At 52.1% G+C, this 20761-nt stretch overlaps 8 protein-coding genes across 8 annotated transcripts; 2 read left to right on the forward strand and 6 right to left on the reverse strand.

Moving 5' to 3' along the window:
* Positions 1-301: 301 nt before the first annotated feature.
* On the forward strand, positions 302-1941 carry PPTG_03988 (hypothetical protein). The gene has a single exon (XM_008897794.1). The coding sequence runs from the start codon at positions 808-810 to the stop codon at positions 1876-1878; it is 1071 nt and encodes a 356-aa protein (XP_008896042.1). The 5' UTR covers positions 302-807; the 3' UTR covers positions 1879-1941.
* PPTG_03989 (hypothetical protein) lies at positions 1720-4531 on the reverse strand. The gene has a single exon (XM_008897795.1). The coding sequence runs from the start codon at positions 4500-4502 to the stop codon at positions 1968-1970; it is 2535 nt and encodes an 844-aa protein (XP_008896043.1). The 5' UTR covers positions 4503-4531; the 3' UTR covers positions 1720-1967.
* Positions 4520-12676, reverse strand: PPTG_03990 (hypothetical protein). Its single transcript, XM_008897796.1, has one exon. The coding sequence runs from the start codon at positions 12624-12626 to the stop codon at positions 4665-4667; it is 7962 nt and encodes a 2653-aa protein (XP_008896044.1). The 5' UTR covers positions 12627-12676; the 3' UTR covers positions 4520-4664.
* A 58-nt stretch (positions 12677-12734) lies between these two features.
* PPTG_03991 (hypothetical protein) lies at positions 12735-14076 on the reverse strand. Its single transcript, XM_008897797.1, has 2 exons — positions 13426-14076; positions 12735-13346 (listed from the first exon to the last, which is right to left on the reverse strand). Exons 1-2 carry the CDS (start codon positions 13967-13969, stop codon positions 12847-12849), a joined length of 1044 nt encoding a protein of 347 aa, XP_008896045.1. The 5' UTR covers positions 13970-14076; the 3' UTR covers positions 12735-12846.
* PPTG_03992 (hypothetical protein) lies at positions 14041-16585 on the forward strand (the record flags this gene model as incomplete). The annotated part of the gene is made up of 1 exon (XM_008897798.1): positions 14041-16585. A coding segment is annotated over one exon (952 nt), but the record flags the coding sequence as incomplete, so codon positions are not given.
* PPTG_03993 (hypothetical protein) lies at positions 15095-17992 on the reverse strand (the record flags this gene model as incomplete). The annotated part of the gene is made up of 1 exon (XM_008897799.1): positions 15095-17992. One exon carries the CDS (start codon positions 17990-17992, stop codon positions 15095-15097), a length of 2898 nt encoding a protein of 965 aa, XP_008896047.1.
* A 51-nt stretch (positions 17993-18043) lies between these two features.
* Positions 18044-19061, reverse strand: PPTG_03994 (hypothetical protein; the record flags this gene model as incomplete). The annotated part of the gene is made up of 2 exons (XM_008897800.1): positions 18044-18346; positions 18414-19061. The coding sequence occupies 2 exons, from the start codon at positions 19059-19061 to the stop codon at positions 18044-18046; spliced, it is 951 nt and encodes a 316-aa protein (XP_008896048.1).
* Positions 19062-19363: 302 nt separating this feature from the next.
* On the reverse strand, positions 19364-20749 carry PPTG_03995 (hypothetical protein; the record flags this gene model as incomplete). Its single annotated transcript, XM_008897801.1, has 5 exons — positions 19364-19377; positions 19471-19612; positions 19691-19981; positions 20058-20503; positions 20581-20749. The coding sequence occupies 5 exons, from the start codon at positions 20747-20749 to the stop codon at positions 19364-19366; spliced, it is 1062 nt and encodes a 353-aa protein (XP_008896049.1).
* Between the last annotated feature and the right edge of the window lie 12 nt (positions 20750-20761).

Here is a 20761-nt window from a genome sequence, read left to right on the forward strand (position 1 = left end):
AGATTTGCAACGTCGTAATCATGGACCGCATTCTGATTGGCCGGGATGGCAAGCGACATTTTCATCAAAAGTTCTACAAGTCCACGTTTGCGGCGGCAAACAACCTTCAAGTCACAAAAAATCGGCTGACGGACCAAAAGGCCAAAAATACCCAAAAACTGCTGTCTAAAAATACTGCGCCATACAAACATCAAGTCAAAAAGTCCAGGATGTCCAAAAGACAGTCAGTGCAATACGCCCACATGTACCGTAACGGACAAAACGGTACGACAGACGACAACCCACCCATTTAAAATTCGCTGACAGCTCGCTCGTTGTATAACAGCTCTCTGGTGGACCAAGACTTGACTCAAACGAAAAGAAAAAGCACCCCAGCACTGCAGCAACCAACTCACGAACTTTGACAGTTTACGGACCAGATCTCCATCACCGCCCTTTTCGAGTTGACTGCTTCGCAATTTGCGAAACAAACAAACGTTTTCTCACTGCCAAATGGACTTCCGGCTATCCAAATTGTGCGTTGTGCAAAGTGGTGCTTGGCCATCTGCTGAGCCATCGCCGCCACAAAAGTCTCACTGACGACTGCTTCAGAGACTCGCTTTTGAGCCAATCGGCAAGCGAATCAAGTCGGACCATTTGTCCCGCTCCTCTCGCTCATTTGTGTATCGGGCGATCGTAGAAGCCAGGTGCTCAAGAGAACAGCAGTATCCTCTCTCGTTCGCGTCTTCTCTACCTCGCAACCCCCTCGCCTCGAACACTCGCCGAGTCGCCACGACAGGAACAACAATAGGTGGAGGCATCGCCATCATGGAGGAACGAGGCGGTGCTAGCGGCATGGCTTACGTCGGAGGACTGGGCAATGTAGCCAAAGTGCTGCTGCTGCTACTTAACATGGCGTTCATGGTAGCTGGCTGTCTGCTGGTGTACTTCAGCCATCGTGTCAAGACATCAGGCTGGTTGGACGCCTTCCAGGGCGATTACGAGTGGATCGGTACATCCACGCTCATCTTGACGCTCGTATTGGGAGCCGTGGTCATCGCACTGGCGGCACTCGGTTGCTTCGGCGCGTTGATGCAACAGAAGCTGCTACTGACTATCTACGGCATCGTGCTAGTCCTCACGGCTATTCTCTTCGTCGTGGTGGCTGTGGGTGCGCATATGGCCAACTCCAAGGCCGACGACTGGAGCAGCCAGGACTACCCCGCTACCGACAACGAGGCGTCGCTTGGAACCAACTTTAACAGACTTTACTGTTACGCACAGGTGCCGTATTACTGCCAAGACGCGTCGGTCAACACAGTTCTCGAGATGTTCAATGTCTCGCTCGCGGGTTACTTCACAGACACCACAACCAACTTCACGAACGTCTGCGCGACAGTGACTCTGGCAGCTATCAACGACATCTGCGCCGTGTGTGACTTGGTCTCTCAATACGACGAATACTCGGTGGTTCTCGACTGGACAGAGGCCTCTTGTCCGCGTACAAGCGCCAATCAGATCTGGTGTGGAGGCTTCTTGCTCAATGCTACAGCTGCAGACGACATGTCCACGAGTGCCCCGTTCATGGAGTGCCGCGGTGTTTTCTACGACCTGGTGGAGAAGTGGACCAATGTCATTATGGTAGCCAGTATCATCTGTATCATTGCAGCTGTAATGGTGCTAGCCATGACTGGTGTACTATGGAAGAATGTGCGTGTTGCACGGCAGGAGAAGGCCATGCCTCCAGCTCCAGCGCCAATGTACCAGTACGCGGACCAGAATCCGGGATATTCCCAGCGCAGCGAGGCTCAAAACAGCAACAACTTCAGTATGGTCTCCACTGCGCCTTATGCGGCCAACGCCAACACCGCCCACCGACGATACGACTCGCCTTACTAGGAGCACAACTCGTGTCCATGAACATATCTAATGCCTCTTTTTGTTCAAAATGGTCTTGTGTGGTTATGCATCTAATGTTTTTGTCCAGCTTACTTCTTGAACACCAGCAACTTGTCATCTGTGCGCTGCTCGTCCAGTTCAAGACACTTCTGGAAGAAAGACGACGCGTTCTGCTTACGATACTGCTCGTCCAAGCTCGCCAACGGATCACGCACGAAGAACTGACGAGCACGACGCTGCCGACTCTTCTTGCGGTCGTTCTTGTTGTTTTCACTTGCGATCTTCTTGTGCAGCGGGTTGCTAGGCGGTACAGGAACCTTCGGCTTGAATGTGAAGGTGGCGCCAGCGTACGGGTCGTAGGCGTCCATGAGCGCTCGAGCGTGCTCATTCGGCAGAGTTGGAGCCAACTGGGCAGTGCCAAGAGCATAACTGGACAGCTTCGGATGGACATGATGAGTCAGTAGTGCCAACTCCCAGCATGCGCTTGAGAACGGGTTGGCGAAGTCGGGATCGTCGATGTCAGCACGGTATTCGCCCGACGCTACACGATCCACGTCGGATTCCAGGAGCTGCTGCAGCTTTGAGTAGCGATGAAACAGTGCACGCAGTAGAGACAGGATAGCCAAGGCTTGGTGCGGTGGCAGATGCTGAGCCACAAGCAGCAGTCGCTTGACAAAGGATGCCACACGCTCGACAACGATCTCCTTGCGACGCAGGAACACTGCTTCCACACATTGCAGTAGAGTCGTGAAGCACGACGAGTCGGAGCCTGCCTCACCTTCCGCAAACCGGTGCAGCAGCCGGTAGAGAATGTCGACAAACTCCTTATCATCGACCATGAGCTCCTGTCCTCCAGGACCCTGCAGCGCGCGCATTCCTGTCAGCACAGCTTGCAAAGCCGCTGGAAGTGGCAGCACGTCCTCTTCACGCAGCACGACCTTAAGCACCTTGAGCAGATCAATCATGATATCAAGATTGATCAGGAATGAGAATTTCGCCAGACCTTCCAGCACAGCCGGCAGAGCCTGCGAGTAGGTCGCTTGTTTCAGGATGCGGAAGTAAATCAGCACCAGCTCGTGTAGAATGTCAGCCTGCGTTTTTTCGCGCTCCGCACGGTCCACAACAGCCTCAGCCTCCTTGAGACCGGCAGCGATGGTATCGCCCTCTGCCTGCTGACGACGACGCTTCTTGCGGTCAGACTTGGCCTTCTTACGAGCTGCCTCACCCTGCTCCATTGTAACTTCAAGCGGCATAACCAGTAGCGTACGGATGATGAAAGGCTGGACACGATGCTGCTTCTGCTTCACGTAACTCGAAATCTGCTGCACGATCTCGTACGAACACACACATGTCTTGTCGCTCTTGAAGACACTCTCAAAGGAAGCGCAAGCCTGCTCACGAACACTTGGGAACTGCGAGTCTGCCATAGGAACCAGCGCGATCACAAGGTTAAGGTGAAAGTTGAAGGCGTACTTCTTCTCCAGCAGTTGAGCCAAGCAACGCACACCAGTCTCAGCCAGCAGCACGTCACGTCGTTCGCGTGCAGTCATCGTCACCATCTGCTCCGGACGCTTACCCTTGAGCCCCGTCGTAACCAGCTCGGCGCAGTACTTGAGGAACTTCTGGTAGTTATTGAGCAGCGCAGCCTCGTAGTCCTGCATCTGCTGCACCTTCTTCTTCATGGGTCGTCCGTGGTTCTGTTTGCCCTTCTCCTCTGCACTCAGATCGTTTTTCTGAAGACGGATGCGATAGTCCGGTAGGATGTCGAGGAACACTGACAATTGTGACATTAGACTGAGACGCTGCACAATAGCGTCCGGGTCGCGACACAATTCCTGCAGTTGTTGGATCTTACTGAGCTGTTGTGGATGTTCCTTGTTCTTCTTGAAAGACTCCTCAGGGTCCTCCAATATACTCTCACAGAGCTGCGCAATCTCCACCTTCTTGGTAACCAGGCGAAGCTCGCGCTGGCGCTTCAGATCCACAGGCGACAGCTCAGGCTTGGGCGTCTCTGTGGGTGCTGACGCGTCAGCGTCTGTGATCTCCTCGAACTCCATGTCTGACACATCTGAGTCCATCTCTTCATCGTTCTCTTCCTGTTCTTTCTCTTCTTCTTCAGATTCCTCTTCTTCTTCTTCTACCTTTGGTTTTTCCTCCTTCTCCGCGAGTAGTTTATTGGAACGCACGCTGCCGTCCATGAATTTGACTGGCAGTTTATCTTTGAGCACCTCCTGCTTGTCCGTGGCCCATGCAGCCTTGCGTGGACGCGCCTCCAGCTTCTCTAGAGGCATCTCATCCTTCTCGTCCTGTTCCTTAACGGGCTTTGGTGACGCCTTCTTATCGCTCTTAGGATACAACGACTTCTTCAACGCCTTAGTGTCCATATTGGCCAGAAATGACGTGAACTCTTCGTTGTCCTCGTAGAAAGCCACATCTTCTTCGTCGATCTCCACGTCCTCGTCCTCGTCGCGATCAGCGTGGCGTGTCGACTGCTGTGGCTTTTTGGTACCATTCTTCTTGTTGCTGGAGCCACGGCCCTTAGTTTGCGTCTTGCTCTGCTTGCTCTTACTGCCGCTGGCGCCGCCCGGAGCGGCCTTGCGCTTCTTGCCCTTAGTTGCCACCATTGGCCTAAAGTTGCTGTGTCAATCCGCTGCCAGTCAAAGTTGATCACAAAAAAGGACGCCGTTATTTTGATCCAGACTAAAAACAAAATGGGACCAGATGTTAAGAACATCCATGCAGTTATTAACAAAATGGAGCCATTAACCAAAGTACACTTCAACCAGCTACCAGAACGGACACCAACCGTAGTAAAGCTGGCACAGATTCTCGTGCGAAGTAGCTTGATGGATCAGTCGATCGACTTGCGCGTCCACAGTGAGCACTCTGCTGCCGTCGTCGAAGTCGCGGCCAGCCAATTTCTTCTTAACACGGTCGATAACACTCAGCGCCTTCTCGTTCAGCTGAGGGTGCTCCGCTGCTACGAACGAGGTACCAAAGTTATCCCGCTGTGTCTCCGACATCGAGTTGCGCGCCATCGTCGGGTCCAGCATGTCCATGTTGTAGCCCAGCATCGCTGCCTCAGACGAGGAGTGTCTCCGCCTCCGAGGCGTCACTGGAGCAGACGACGTCGAGCTCTTCATGCTGCCCTCCGTCAGCTTGTCTTCATCAGCGTTGCCCCCATTCGCAACGTCCCCTTCTCCGTCTGCATCTCCCTCGTCTTCACGCACAGAATTCCTGTCAACGCTGGCATCGGGGCCATCTCCACGTCCAGCTGCAGCACCGTCATCTTCCTCAGGTTGTGCGTGGGATGGCACAGCATCCTTCTTGAGTAGACGCCAATTAATAAGCGGATCGTACACGAACGCCTCAAGCACAGCCATGAGCGAGTCACGGTTATCACGAAGCACACGCATCGACGCTTCACACGTGTAGCGGAAGTTGCCTTCAATGCCACTGACCTCCATTGCCTGCGTCAGCATGCGCGTGAGTCGGAACGGAATCTTCTCCGGGTACTTGTCACGCTCCATTGCTACTTCAAAACAGTCACCAAAGTCAATGTGCACGAGTTTGCCAGACACACGATCCAGCATGAGATTGCTAGGGTGACGATCACCAAGACCAAGAATGTAACCAGCCATCGACATGACGGCGAGCGAACGTGTGAAGTTCCGGCGTCGGTCGAGCCAAACCTCCGAGTCTTGACTCTTCAGCCACAAGACACGGTACAAATCCTGGCCTGTAGTCTCACCAAGTGCATACTTGAACGCCTCAACCTTCTGCATGAGCGGCAACTTGTCGTAGTCGGGTGCCATTTGCACCATAAGACGGTGTTCGACATTCAGCTGGATCTTACGTGCCTCACGGTAGTCACGAATAAGCTGGTGCAAGGTATCACAGTTGGGCACCCAACCAATAAGACCACTCGTGTGCGACAACGGGAGTACCGAATACCGCTCGATAGCCAAGTTGCGTTTGCTGGTGTCGCTGTCGTTGGCCAGCAGCGTGTTGATCACACCGAAGAGCTGCATCACACGTTCATCCTGACGCAAATCTTCATGGCCCTTGAGTAGGAACGGGTAGGCTTTACCGTCACTTCCATTGATCGTCACCTTTCTGGGTCGCTGCTTGGACGTTAGCACAGTCACCTTCGTGTCGAAAGATTGAATACGAACAATAGGAGCGCCAGCCTTGTACGTGCCCGGTACTGCAAGCGTCAAATTGTGCACAGATAGTAGCTTCGGACCGACGTTAGCGAGTTCTAGCGTTGAGAGGTTTGCCAGTTGCTTACGGATCTTCGAGAACACACTGTAATAGATGTCCCACGCTTGGTTCAGATCGTCCAGACTCTTAGTCCGTTCGTACACATTGGTCCATTCCTTCGCATAGGCGAGATCCCGAGCGAATGCTTGGTAGAATGCCACCTCTCGAAGCGTAGGTGTTTCCTCTGTGCCGATTCTGTCCATCTGCTCGTGAAGCGGGGCCAACTCAGCAATCATAGCAGTCACATCACGGTTATTGAAGAAATGCTTGGACGCTTCCTCGAGAGCGCCATGCCACAGTTCATTCCAGAGGATAGCCACACGAATCAGCTCACGTGACACCATATCAGCTTCGTACACAAGCTGGGAGCTATGTCGACGTACAGCAGCAAGAATTCCTTCCGCCGCGTGCTTCCGCGTCGGGTTCAGCGCCTTTGAAGCCACTGTAATCGGATAAATCAAAGCTTGAGGATGGGCTTGTCCGATCCGAGAGAGAAGATCATGAAGAAGCTCACTAGTCTTCGGGTTCGGTGTATCGATTCGCGCAATAAGCTGTGGGATCACGTCCAGCCACGTGTCAACTGATGCCTCCTGGAAACCCTCAACCATGGCCATGTGCACATCGCTGCGATTGCCTTGCGTGAACCAAAGCGTCAGTAGGCGCAGAACGTCCTTGGTCACATCATAACTGGTATGGCCGAATGAGATGGATCGGAAGAAACCCTGGATGGCTCGAACAGCATAGCGTTTCGGATCTCCGTGACCAGATTCCTTCACTGTAGCCTCAAGCGCCCTGAAGTTCATAAGAGCCCACTCATGCCATGCGCGATCGTTCGTTGGGTCCAGCTTTGTTGCTGTCTCAAGACACTCAAGGACATGGTCGTACGACTGCTTGTGCGGCTCGGTAAGGGACATTTGCCATTCACCCAGTTGAATATACACTTGTACACGAAGCTTGCGCAGATCCTCGTTCGTTGGATCACCATGCTGTTCCAAGGCCTCGATAAAGTAATCCATTTGCTTCAAGGCCACATCTTCGCGATTCTCAGCCCACAAATGCCTCAGGTAGCTGAAGGCAACGCGAGGGTCCTGTGCTGCACTGTCCGCTAAACTCAACAAGCCGTTCGCAAAACCTTGACTAGCTCCAGCATTACCACCTAGATTGATCGGGATCGGTGCATACGGGTCTCGTTCAACGCTGCGGATGAACGGCTGTGCTCCAACACGCCAGAGTGCGCTAGACGCGAGGTTAATATGTCCCGACTTCAGACATAAGCGCGCATACTTGAGCCAAATATCCACGTCTTCTCTGGGATCAAACACAAGCGATCGCACCAGCATGAGATTCTGCCACACTTGGATATTGCGCTCCACTCCCAGCATTCGTCTCGTCCAGATCGTCTGCAATTTCTTCAGCGCTACTTGCTTCTCGTGTCCATACGAAGTTGATGACGAAGACGACACAAAGTTAAGGCTGCTGATACTTTGCTTGCGACGTGACGCAGTTGTGGACATTGAAGTGGATGAAGCCGGCGTTGACAGAAGCGTCAGCTCACCGTTGTTCTTGTAGGCAAATGCCTTCAGATACGAGACAATCTCCTCCAGTTCCGTGAGCATCTGCAGATTTACAATAGCCGGGAGGTATGCCCGAGCATAACTTTCGCTCACAAGGGAGCGTAGCGTTGGATCCATTTCTTTACGACAATCACCGATTAAGTTCATAGCTTCATCTAGTTCCATGCGCCGAATAGACACAACCGCCTTGAACAGATGCGACTCGGTAGGGTCCATATCTGAGTTAATATACTTCGGAATTGAGTCCCAGTTCTGCAGCGAGAAGGCCACTCGTGCGCCACTGCTGCACAGCTCTCTCTTCAGAGCCGGAGGAACATCCAGCAGCTTCTCGCCATCTTCCTGTTCACCATTCAAGTCCTGACCCTCACCGTAGATTTTAGACCAAGTCTCCTGCACGTGATCGTTCAATTTGCGCCACTCGCCAATCGCCCACAGACAACGCATTTTGCCGAAGATGGCCTCGACATTGTTCGGGTTTTCTAGCAGGACACGATCGTGTGTCGCTAGTGCATCGTCCCACCTCAGGAGCTTTTCGTGCCACGATGCCTTCACTTCAATACCTGGCAGCTTTTCCAGAGCGTACTTCAGGATACCACGTGCAGCCTCCGGCTGGTTTAGTTTCGAGTTAATGCTAATAAGCGCTTGGATTCCATCAGTACTCGGGTTCGTGTTAAACTCAAGCTCCTTGTAGTGAAGGGCCTTCGCGAACGAATGGCACTTGTCTGCCAAAGATCCAAGCAATCGAATATCAATCGGAAGAGGCTGGTCGTCATGCTCCATGAACTCTGCAAGGTTCAGCAGTGTCTGAAGAATTTCCGATGGCAAATGTGGCGACTGGAAGGCTGACTCCAGAGATCGGATCAAGTTGTCCTGCGTCGTGGACGATAGATGAGGCCACACACTTACAAACGATGCGTTAAACAGCTCTCGAGCCAAAGGTTGGTACACCGAGGCCAGCTCCTTGCAAGCACGAAGGACAGGCGATGGCGACTCTCTAAGCAATTCAACCGAGAACGCGAGGATCCACTCGTTCCAATCTTCTTTCGTAGATCGCTGAGATGCCTCCCACGCCTTCATTAAATTCTTTTGGTCGCATGGTAGACTTTTCGTTTCGTCTTGTGCGGCTGAGTTTGAGTCCTTGTGGTCATTAGCGGTGTCAGCGCGGGCTTTCAGAGGGTCAGTTGCCCATGAAGCTACGGGAAGTGGTTGGTACTTCAAAATCTTGGACACCAGCAGATCGTATCGATCGAATATATCGTTTGAACGCGATGTATGACGGCCCAGTACCTGGCTAATAACCGGGACGAAGATCGCGTAGTCGTCACCCATAGTGTAGACCATACAGCAGAGGCAATCCATTGCAAGATACACCATCTCCGGCTGCGACGAGATCACACGTGCCAACATGTGAATGATCTTGGACGCATACACGCTCACATTCAGCTTCTTCACAAGCGAACCCAGCGAACCCAGGCCCTGTTTCCTCGCATTTACATCAGCATCACTCTGAATAAGCGCCACGAGTGCTGGGATAATCAAATGGAGGTATCCATCCAGCAAACGTCCGAGCGATACTGCAGTCTTTAGCACCAAAAGAGTTCGAGGCCGAGCAGGATTGTCACGTTCAGTACGAATCACACGCAGCATTTGAGGAATGAGGTCCGGCAGATAGACACGGAATTTCTCTCCAAGTGAATTCGCCAGCTTCTTGACCAAGTTGAGAACCTCTTCAAGATGCTCGTCCCAATAACTATTCACGATTGAAAGCAAGGCCACGTGGTCAAGGTGCGGTTGAATCTGCTCCTCGACAATCTGAACCAGGTCGCAAAGTTGCTCAAACAAAAACTTGCGAAGAGAACGGTTCACCTTTTCTAGAGCGTAAAGGAATGCTGGGATGATCTTGTCCAAATGCTGCCCCATTCGTTTCCGCTGGCTCTTGCAGATGTACATGATTGCCATGAACGTACCCTGGTAATGCACCGAGTTACGCGGTTCGAGTAATATGCGAATCAATGCATTGATCGCGACTGTAGGGAAATACTGGGACGAGTCAGGGATCATTGATGGTAGCAAGTCATCGGGTGGAACCTCCAGGATGATGTTGGTCAGCTTCCCACTAGTCTGCTTGTCACTTTTTGCCACCTTCCGCGCCGGTGTGAGCAGTAGTGACTCCCCAAGTTGCTGAACATCTTCCTCGCTGCTGCCATCAAGCACTCCAGGACCACCAATCCCATTGCCAATTCGAATACCAATAACTGCTCCATTTGTCTCTTTGGCTGCATTCGGACCAGCGTACGCTTGCGAAGGGTTTGCTGCACTAGCCATTAGACTGAATACTCCACCAGCACCAACCGCAAACGCACTGGAACGGAACTCTTTCTTTTTGGCATCTGTGAGTTTGCCTTGCTTTTGCAAGTGGAACAGCCGAAGATTGTACGGGTCCAACGCGCCCAAGACACCGAGCGTACGTCCTGCTTCAATACGCAGAGATTCAAAAGCGTCACCAGACTTCTGCAAAGCCTGGCACAACAAGTCCAATAACTCCGGGTACTCGTGATACGGCAGAACCACATAACCTGTTGACGACACGAGCTGACCCAGAGTTTTGATAGCTACCTGTAGAATTTGCGGATTGCTTGAGTCTCGCATTTCGTCAATGACATCGGGTAACAGTTGACCGAGATATGGCGTCAGTTCTTGCGCCCCAACTTCTGCTAAGTCACCCAACGTTGCCAGGATGGCTTTGCTCACACTGACAGTACTTCGACTGTGGCTACGGCGCTCTGAGTCTTCACGCAGATTCTTCATCAACACACGAAGAATGGGGAGAACGTAAGGCTGGGCCAGTTGTGAAGCTGAACGTAGCAAACAACCGATCAAAAGCGCGCCTTCCTCTTTGCCTCGGGAATCTCCACTAAACTCCAACTCAGCTAATAGCTGTACCAACGTCTGTCGAAGCGATGGTAGCACGGTGGACGGATTGTGATGTGTCAGTCGTCCAAGCGTACTCATCGCAGTCTGACGGATACTGAAAACCTCATCGTTCAGTGCAATAAATAGGCACCGCAAGTTGTCATTCAGCGCAAGAAGCGGGTCGAATCGTGAGTCCAGCGATGCCAAAACACGCAGTCGAATACTCGCTTCATTGTCAGCGATACCCACTGTTAACAAACGTTCGAGCACTGATGTGACGGGGCGAGCAAAATCCTCCGAGGTCATCGCCATATTGCCACCACGATCTTCACCTGATGGCAGAAGCAACTTACAGCACGTGAGTGCAGCACTCTTGCGGATAGTTGCAACTTCATGATCAAGAAATTTCACCACAGTTTCGTGAACAAAAGACATGATCGGGATGAGTCGGTTGCCCTGAAAATCAAAGTTTGCTAGAGTCTCCAGTGCAAGTGCCTGCATCGCAATGGCCGACGACACCTCCGCTGATGGAGCACCATTCTCTGCTGTTCCATTGGTCTTCGCTCCAGTGGCTGAAAGGAACAGATTCGAAAGCATTCCACCCGTCACTGAAATGGAAGTTGTTTTGAGCCTCCTACTGGTAGGAGTCGAAGCAGATCCCGTGACGTCGTTGTGTCTGGAGCGCAGAATTGAGCTTAGTCGTTCGAACAGCTTCTGCTGGACAATGGGCTTCATCGGCGGAATCTTCTTGACGATAGTCGTCAGAGTCTCCACAAGTGACGAGTCCAAATCGTTCTGGAAGAGCGGCCCCACCATAGACTCCAAGTCAACCCTGATAAGTGCCGGACCCACAGTCTCCGCCAACATACGTAGACACGCGAGAGCCTCTCGATGTGTATCGAAATCCTTCTTGCGCACCTGTAATCCACCTTTAATTCCATTCATGATCGCCATCAAAGCCTGTTCGTCCCTCGCTAGTAGCGGTCCAATAGCTAAAGACAGTTTTCCAATCGAAAGCAGAGCGTCCGGACGCGTTGTCGTCGTAGCCGAGAAAAGCACCTCGAGCAAATGGTTCATACAGGGACGATAGCATTTCTCGACGAACACCGACGTGTTAAACTTGGCCAAACGAGGGAACAGACTGATGACAGCAGAGCGAACAGTAGCACTCTTGTGGTCCTGGTGGCTGAATACAAGTCGGCAAGCACGACCGTAGTGCGAGTGCATAAAGTCTCCTGTATTGCGCAGCAGCTCGTTCAGAATCAGCAGGGCTCCGTGTGTAGCGTCCGAGCTGTTGCGTTTAAAGGCACCCTCGGCTTCATCCAATGCGCGGTTATACCACGACGTCTTGCGGTTGGATTCACGCTGTTGGATCAGCATAAAGCACGACTGGAGAGATTCACTGGCACTCACTCTCACCACGAGTTTAGAGTCCCAGAAGGCGCTCCAGATGAAGTCAAAGTACTTGTCCATGTATCTGAAGGACGTGGAGGGCGCGTTGATAGATAGTTCTTTGAGGATCATGACGGCGGCGTGGCGACGTACATGGAACGTCTCGTTCTTCAGCCACTCGAGCGCGGGCTTAACGTGATAATCCTCCACGAACTCGATGAGGCTGGTACCGCCCGTGGAAACGATGTGACCCAGCGCTTTGGCAGCTACGCGAAGCATGGGCGGGTCGGCGCTCGGGATCTTCTCAAAGACTTTAGTGAGGGAATGGGCAAACTCTATGATAGTCTGGTCGTTGCGCTCGGCGATGAAGAGCTCCACCAGCTCGTCCATGGCTGCGATACCACCCATACGATCTGCGTTCTCATTCGAGTTGCACAACAGCATGAGGCGCGCACTGATGTCCGTAACCCATTTCATGTAGAGTCCATGGGACAGATCGCGCGACTCGGACTCGATGTACAGCCGCAAGCTCTGCGCCGCGCGGTGCCGCACGCTGCTGTTGCTGCTGCGCAGCCCAGGCAGGAACCGCGTGAAGCTTTCGGCCATTGCCGCCTCGTCCTTCCTCCGTCGCGGTACGTTCGCAAATGCGGGCGCCGTGTATTACGAATGAGGGGGGAGCGCAAATCCGTTCATACAAACGGCAAGTCAAATGGTTCACTGCAATACTTTATCAAAGGTACCACTGCTACATCTGAGTTCAAAATGGCTACAGTGTTGAACATGGATACAACATGTACATGTTGTTGCTGTCGTGAATTATATCTCATTACAAGGCCTTCGTACGCGGTGTTTGCTGGAACTTCATCTCGCGTTCATACGCGGCCTGTTTCATGCTGCAATTGGCGCTGAAGTGACCGACCTGCTTGCAGTAGCGGCACGGCTGCGGGCAGTCTTTCGAGTGGTGGTCATCCTTCTTGCAGTTGTAGCACCGACGATGGCGCTTGCTCTGCGTCGTGACCGGCGGCTGTTCGCCTGCTTGGATCGCCTTGGAGCGTGCTTCCCACGCCTGCAATTTGTTCTCGAGCCGTCGTTTCTTTCCCTTCTCCTTCTGACTGTACATCAAGCGACGACGCTCCTTCTCGTTGGCATCCATCGGTGGCTTACGCTCCGGATCTGCTTCAGTTTCAAAGTGCTCAACAATACGAGAGAACTGCAGCTTGAAGAAGAACAGCAAGTCCGACAGCTGTGCATCCTCCGAGCCCTCTGGCAATGCGATCTTTGCCTTCTTCGCGGCAATAGTGTATTCCTCCAGCATCAGTTGGATAGCTACATCAACAGACAAACAAAAACATATCAATACGACCAGACTCCAACTCAAATCGCACCTTGCAACATGTTCTCGAACCTTCAATCGTGGAGACGCATCCTGCTCCAGCTTTGTGGTAGCGCCAAAAATTGCTCTCCTTCGGTGGCCGAGCTAGTTTCACGTGGCGCAAGTCAGCAATTGCTGGATCTGTCATGATCACGGGTGCTTTCTGCCACGGGCAGTCAATGAAAATAAGTGTGCGGATATCTCGGAGCTCCTCAGCGTTAATCTGCTCTAGCGTTTCGGCCTCAAAGGACGGATACACCACCACAGCGTTCTCACGCGTATAAGTTGGCAGTACATCTCCACCTTTCGCTGCTGGGTAAGGCACGATCTGCACGTCCTGTGGGGCTAGCACTTTAGCGTGTGGTGCCGTGCTCTTCTTGATCTTGTCCTGGAACCACACGTGCACCTGCAGCGGCAGCTTGAGCGCTGGTACCGTCACGTTCTCGGGAACTCCCAGCGTGATGTTGCATTTAGGACAGTAGAATTTATAGCTTCGCTGACATGACGTGCACGGCACGCGCGCCCACGCCTTTGGCTGCTCCTCCAGCGGCACCTCGACACTCATATTTTGCTCCATCAATTGTCTCGAAGTCCCGTTTTTAAAAGCCGTTAGCACATCCAGCCAATCATTGGCTAAAATACCGTAGGAATGCTGGTCATTCCGGTTGTCCACTATCGTTCTTCCCTTCGAGCTGTCATGTGGTCGACGATGATCATGCGGTTCCCTGCACAGGCCAAGTCCCTGTCGCGCAGCGCGCTCGTAATGGCTGGCATGGCTGCGTTCACGGCCTTCTCGAGCTCTCCCTCTGCGCACTGCGAGGAGGAACAGCAGCCCAAAGTGGCGCTGAGCCCGAAGGAATTCCGCTCCTTCACTGTGCGCAAGGTTGAGACCGTGAACCACAACACTAAGCGTGTGACCTTCGCTCTGCCCACACCCGAGCACGAAATGGGCATCACTACGCCTAGCTGTCTTATGGCTCGTGCCAAAGTGGACGGCAAGACGGTCGTTCGCCCGTACACGCCCACCAACGTGAATGAGGAGAAGGGCTTCTTGGAGCTCGTGGTCAAGGGCTACCCACAGGGAAAGCTCAGTAAGCACATCGTGGAGCTCAAAGAGGGAGACTCGCTCGACATGAAGGGCCCCTTCCCCAAGTTCAGTTACTACCCTAACAGGTACAAGAGCATCGGCATGATCGCTGGCGGTTCTGGTATCACTCCTATGCTGCAGCTCATCAAGACCATTTGCCGCAACCCGGAGGACCGCACTGAGATCACGCTGCTCTACTGCAGCGTCTCGGAGGAAGATATCATTCTGCGTGAGGAGGTAGAGGCCATGATGTACCTATACCCGCAGATTTCAGTGATCCACGTGCTCAGCAACCCGTCCGCCGAGTGGAAGGGCCTCACAGGTTTCGTCTCGAAGGAGATGGTCGAGAAGTACATGCCGGGGCCGTCGGACGACAACCTCGTGTGCGTCTGCGGTCCGCCACCGATGATGTACCACATCTCGGGTGACAAAGCCAAGGACAAATCTCAGGGCGAGGTGCAAGGTCTGCTCAAGGAGCTCAACTACACCTCCACACAAGTGTTCAAGTTTTAACTCTACAGGTTGACTCTCGTTTACTCGTTAGGTCTCGTACTGGCGAGGCAGAACATCTAGAACGAAGGCAGTACTGCAAAAAGTACAAGAAATGCTTACATTTTATGCGGTGCTGTTGAAAAAAGTGTGTAACTTTTTGCCGTTCGCTTTCCCCAGCAGCTTCGTGAGTTCGTCTAGTGGCATTCGGCTGAGCTCGGCGAGATTCGAGACACTCGCTAAGACCTTCCGGAAATTGTGCTCGTTGATGCCTGGCAACTTCTTGAGCACATCGATCGAGCTGGTGTTGTAGTAATTTGATGCCAGTCCACCTTCGCCACTGTTGGTTTGCGCTGCGCTGTCATCCATGGGTAAGCCATTGCCTAGTGCAGCTGCAGCTTCCATGTCGGGCTCGTCTTGATATTTCTTGACGATCTTGAAGAGATCCACTGTTGCATGCGGCGAGCGGGACCAGAGGATTCGCAAAGACGGGAAGTGCAGAATCAACAGCGTAAGTTTGGAGACGATGTTGGTGGCACTAATCTCAGGACCAATCTCCGACACGTCTTGAAGCGAGAACGCTTTGCCTTGAGTGAACTCAATGAGCAGCACGGGTGTCTTGTAGAAGCGTCGCATGCTTTCCGCCTGGTTAAATAAACGTCCAGAGTTTAACGAGCCGAAGAGGTCGCTGATGCTTTTGCGCTCTACACAAATCTCTGGAGACAAAACGTAGTCTCCAATTTCTAGTGTCACGGGGAGCACGAACAGTCCTTCTTTGTGGAGCATGGACGGCAATGCACTGCGGAACTCTCGAACGTCAACGACGACCTTAACTCCGGTGCGATGAGACTTCGCACGTCCTCCTGTTCGTGTATCCATGCTGTACTCCACAGTTTGCTGTCGCAGCTTCATGTGAAGCGGAAGGTCGTATACATTCGCAGGCATCATTAAGTGCGCTTTCTGGTGGATGAGCTTGTCAAATGATCGCTTCTCGCGCTGGATTTCGCTCAGATAGGACTGCTGCTCTGTGCTTTCATCGTACATGAGGAAGTAAATCTCAAGCGGGGCATTGTGGGAAGCATGAAATACTTCCACTTCACGGATAAATGCCATATCTGGGTCGTAGAGGATGATACAGGACGGCATAATATCCTCTAGAAAAGCTGAGGCGCCGTAGCCGTGCTCAGTGGCTTGCTCGTAAGTACACAACACAACGCTGTCCATGGGATCCACCACTTCAAGGGATAAGTTCGGTGTTCCTGTTTGTTGATCTCGACGACTTGATGAAGCGTGCAACCGCCCATCGAAAAACATTTTCGACTTGCTCTCACGTTCAGCCTTTTCTTGAGCAGCAGTAATGGCCTCAAGTTCTGCTGTCGATAAGCCGAAGCTTGATACTTCAGTGTTGTGAACTTGGACATCACTGTAGCTTGCTTGTGACGATTCCTCTCGAACACGTTTCTTCGTTTTGCTAGATTTCTTCTTACTGTTTACACCGGTTGAAGGCGTCGCCTCTTCTTCAGTATACAGTTCATCCGTTCTTAACCTCGCAGCAGCCTCCAGCAGAAGTCTCTGCTCTAGTCCAAGCGACGCCATGCTACCTCCTTTTTGCTTCAGTGCAGCCTCTTTCTGCAGTAAATAATGACCAAAACGCCGACGCATCATTTCCTGAGCACCCAGACTTAAGAATTCGCGTAGCTGGGCACACGTTCGCTCGTCTTTCACCATGACCAAGACGGTTGCCCCTCCAGCAGCCAGTTTATCCATATTCTGCTTCATTTTTTTCTTTTGTTCAGCATGTACTTCGTCCAGGATCTCCTTCAGGGCGTCCCATTTCGGGTTTTGTTCCAATACCAGCTTAAGTTCAGCGTTTTCAGCAGCATTGGAGCCCGAACCATTTGAAGATAGCTGGCGAAGATTAACGGGTGTATTGGTCTTCGGATCCACAATTTGGTACAGGCGCTCTTTTGCCGCAGTAAGCAGCCGATCCGCGGCATCGGTGAACAGCCACGGTGACGGAAAGCGCTGTTGTCCGTTCATGGTTTGATAATTAACCAGAAAAGAGTAATAGGAAATGGCGTCGTAGCGCGGAAGGTATGCCAGTAATTGACGCAAAGTCGATAGATCTCCGACAAGTTGCTTGGTTTTAACCGGCAACTTGTGCCACAACGGGTCCAATTGTCGTCGAATGAAGCTGCTGAATGATTTGGCTAGAGCTTTGTCCATTGTAAGATCTGCAGCATCTAATGACTTGGTACTGCGTTGCAATTCTTTGACGGTAGCTTCCAGTGCGACAAGGAGCGCTTCCTGCATGATCTTCATCGACCGTGAGAAGGCCACTTCGATCTCGTACACTTCTGGTTGGTGTTTTTCCAAGCACGAGTTGATTGCAACATGAAATCTCGGATATAAGAACACATTGCGCACGTATAGATGTTTAAGCACTTGCTCCACGCGGTTGAAACCCGATGAAAGAGCGACGCTGTCGTCGCAGAAGCCTTTGATGAACCCTTCTCGATTGCGTTCACGGTACAGTCTGAGGATAAAGGCCTCGATTGATGTCTCGGTCACGTGGTGTGCGTCATTCACTAGCAATCCGCTGATAAGACCCGGGTCCACATGGTTGGACAGCAGGTCCACCACGAGGATACGCGCAGTCACGAAGAAGACACCGCCGCGTTTGTACATTTGTTGCCGCTCGTTCAGGTTGTTTCGAGCGTCTACCACACGCGGTAGCAAGCGGCGATCGAGTCCCAGCGCGAGCACCAGACGACGCAGCGTCGCTGCTTGTTCATTTGCGTTCAAACACAGCACGAGACTGCGAGGGGAGCAATATAGACGCACGAAGCTCGCTAGCACGCGTAAGAGACCGAGCCCGCGGCCGAGCACCAATACGCCGTCTTGTGCGTACAGTTCTTCTACTATTTCTCGTTCGTATGGCAGCCAACGTGCTGCTAGTGACGAGATCACAGTGTCGGAATCGTCATCACCAGAGAGATCGACCACTTCCACTTGTTGCGCCATTTGATAGAAAAATCAAATGAAATTTAGGAACATAACATTGAAAAATAACGGTTACGAAGTGAAAATAAGTTGGCGAATATGGCATTCTTGACGAGGAACGCCCGCTGAGTCCCAGCTGAACACGGAGCCGTAGTTGTAGCTGTACGATACGCATGCAGACACGGCTCCAATGATGCTACCAGCTAAAATATCCGAATAGTGATGCCAATTATCGATGGAGCGCGTGATGGCTACCCATGCTGCCACGAAGGATGGCACGAAGCAAAGCAACAGCTTTAGCATCTTCCGACCACCTTGACTTGCAGACTCACTGCGGTTTCTGCTATTGAGACGGGATCGACCGAGTAAATAGAGCTGCCAAAGTAAGACAAAGAGTTAGAGGTGCATAGGATGACTAAATTCTTCAAGCAAAGCAGCATACCGTCAGTACGAGCATTGTAGACCATGCAAATGAAGCGTGGCCCGATGGGAAGCTCTTGCGTCCCTCCTTTTCACCTGCAGGATTGGTGCACAGGTTGGTGACGCCATCCCACACCACATCGTACTGCCAGCCGCACATGTCATAGAAGCTCGGGCGACATCGTCCGGTGAGGTTCTTAGTAAACTCTGTCAGCAACTCGCTCATGCTTGCAGACTGTGCCAATGCCAGTAAAAAGTCGCGTGTATCGTGAGGGACTAGTCGGACCTTCAATGCTTTCGGAAACACATAGTTCATCAGCAGATTCACCGTCACTGGAATCATGACACCGAAAAAGATCAATGCCTCCGTAGACACTTGCTCTGGATGAACTTTGGCATTGAGCGTTGGATCTCGCGCCCAAATGGTTGTGTTCGAATCCACCTGGACTTCAACGCTGGGGATCGAGCGTTGTTGGACTGGGATGCAGGCGAAGAAAAGCGCGAGGCCGAACATGACAACCGTACAGCTGAACTCTAGCGCACGGAACTCGCGAAGCTGACGCGCAAGATTGCTGCGTGCACCATATTGTTCGCCAGCAGATGAGAGCTCTGTCGAGCTCACTATCATTAGCGTGTACTCGTCCACCTCGTCGCCATCATCGTCGGCCATGTCGAACAGTTTGATGGCGCGTTTCCTTCTTTTTAGCCAATCAAGTGTTGAGACCGTTTGAATCTTTCAAGCTGAAGTCCTTGATTTTTACGAAGCCATTGAGCATACCAGGGTATTGTTCACCTACTACCGAGATTTCTCGTTACAGCTTCTATTTACTCGATTGAAGAATGGTGCTTCAGACAAGTAAATGACGGTATGTACGCATCGATAACAGGGCGTGGTGGAAGTGATGAAATGAAGATCCGTGTACGAGTTCTTGAGCAGCGAAAACTCGTGAATGGTCCATGAAAGGTCGCTAGCTACAAGCTGTAGACTGCAGCAAGTGCAACAGAGCCTTGGTTAGAAAATTGTTGTTTTGGATTATGATCTGCCCTAGACAAATGCAAATACAGACTCGCCTAATTACCATTATTATTGGCACGGTTGTGAACATTCACAACATATTCGTTGCGTGCGTTTGTCGGCTTGCCTAGCTCGCTTTCCTGGTCGGTGCTGAGTGACCCGCTACTCGCATAAGTGATGCCACTACTGGTCGAATTCAACTTGCCCTGCACAACCACATTAATATTTTCAGCAACCCCGAACACTAACAGCAACCATTAAAAATATAACTTTTGCCTACATACCTTACAGGCCACCGCATGGCACCGTTGCAGAGGAACGCCAGCATGTTGACTGTGGAAGATGGAAGCGTAGTTGTAGCTGTAGGATAGGCAAGCGGAAACGGCACCAATAATGCTCCCCGCTACGATGTCGGCGTAATGATGCCAGTTGTCGATCGTTCGAGTTACTGCCACCCAAGCCGCCAAAAACGTGGGGATGAAGCAGAGGAATAGCTTCAGCGTTTTGCGTCCGCCCCGCATCATAGTCTCGCTTCGGTTTTCGCAGTTCAAAGATGATCGTCCCAGCAAGTAAAGCTAATGGTATCACGTCAAGAGAAGATAGTTAGAGTTGTGGACTGACACATACAAATCGGCTGCACGACCAACATACCGTGAGAACAAGCATGGTTGCGAATGCAAAAGAAGCGTGTCCGGATGGGAAGCTCTTGCGGCCTTCCTTCTCGCCCGACGCGCTTTGACAAAGGTTGGTCACTCCGTCCCATACGACGTCGTAGCTCCACTTGCACATGTCGTAGAAGCACGGGCGGAAGCGTCCAGTCATGTTCTTGGTGAACTGAGTCAGCAGTGTGGCCATGCTCGTGGACTGCACAATCGTCAAGAAGAAATCACGGACATCGTGCGGGATGATGCGCACGCGGTGAAACTTGGGCAGCGCGTAGTTGATAAACAGGTTGACGATGACCGGAGCCCCAACGCCAATGCCGACCAGGGCGATCATAGGCACTTGCTGCGCCTTCTCCTTGTTGTTGATCGTCGGGTCCCGTGCCCATACCGACGTCGTCGCGTTTAGCTGCACCTCGATGTTCGGGATCTCACCTACAGAACATTAAACCACTTCCGTTACTATATACTCAAACCACCAAACACGTAGACAACTGATACAAATGACGTACGTTGGGCGACCTGAATTTTGGCGAAGAAGAGTGCGAAGCCATACATGATCACAGATATAGCGAACTCGGCTACTCTGTAGTCACGCGTGAGGCGTTCCCACTTGCCGCCATTGCTGGACTCGTGCCGTGCCAGCGCCGGCAGCTCGGCCACAGACGTGATGGACTCCATGAACGGCACGTC

The sequence above is a fragment of the Phytophthora parasitica genome (assembly GCF_000247585.1).
Source record: "Phytophthora parasitica INRA-310 unplaced genomic scaffold supercont2.6, whole genome shotgun sequence".
Taxonomy (NCBI): domain Eukaryota; phylum Oomycota; class Peronosporomycetes; order Peronosporales; family Peronosporaceae; genus Phytophthora; species Phytophthora nicotianae.

Bases quoted from the DNA above. Each gene is read 5' to 3' on its own strand.
- PPTG_03988 (XM_008897794.1), top strand. From the start codon at position 808: ATGGAGGAACGAGGCGGTGCTAGCGGCATGGCTTACGTCGGAGGACTG.
- PPTG_03989 (XM_008897795.1), bottom strand. From the start codon at position 4,502: ATGGTGGCAACTAAGGGCAAGAAGCGCAAGGCCGCTCCGGGCGGCGCC.
- PPTG_03990 (XM_008897796.1), bottom strand. From the start codon at position 12,626: ATGGCCGAAAGCTTCACGCGGTTCCTGCCTGGGCTGCGCAGCAGCAAC.
- PPTG_03991 (XM_008897797.1), bottom strand. From the start codon at position 13,969: ATGGAGCAAAATATGAGTGTCGAGGTGCCGCTGGAGGAGCAGCCAAAG. The intron at 13,347-13,425 runs GTTCGAGAACAT...CTGTTGATGTAG, and splicing joins ATGCGTCTCCACGATTGAAG to CTATCCAACTGATGCTGGAG.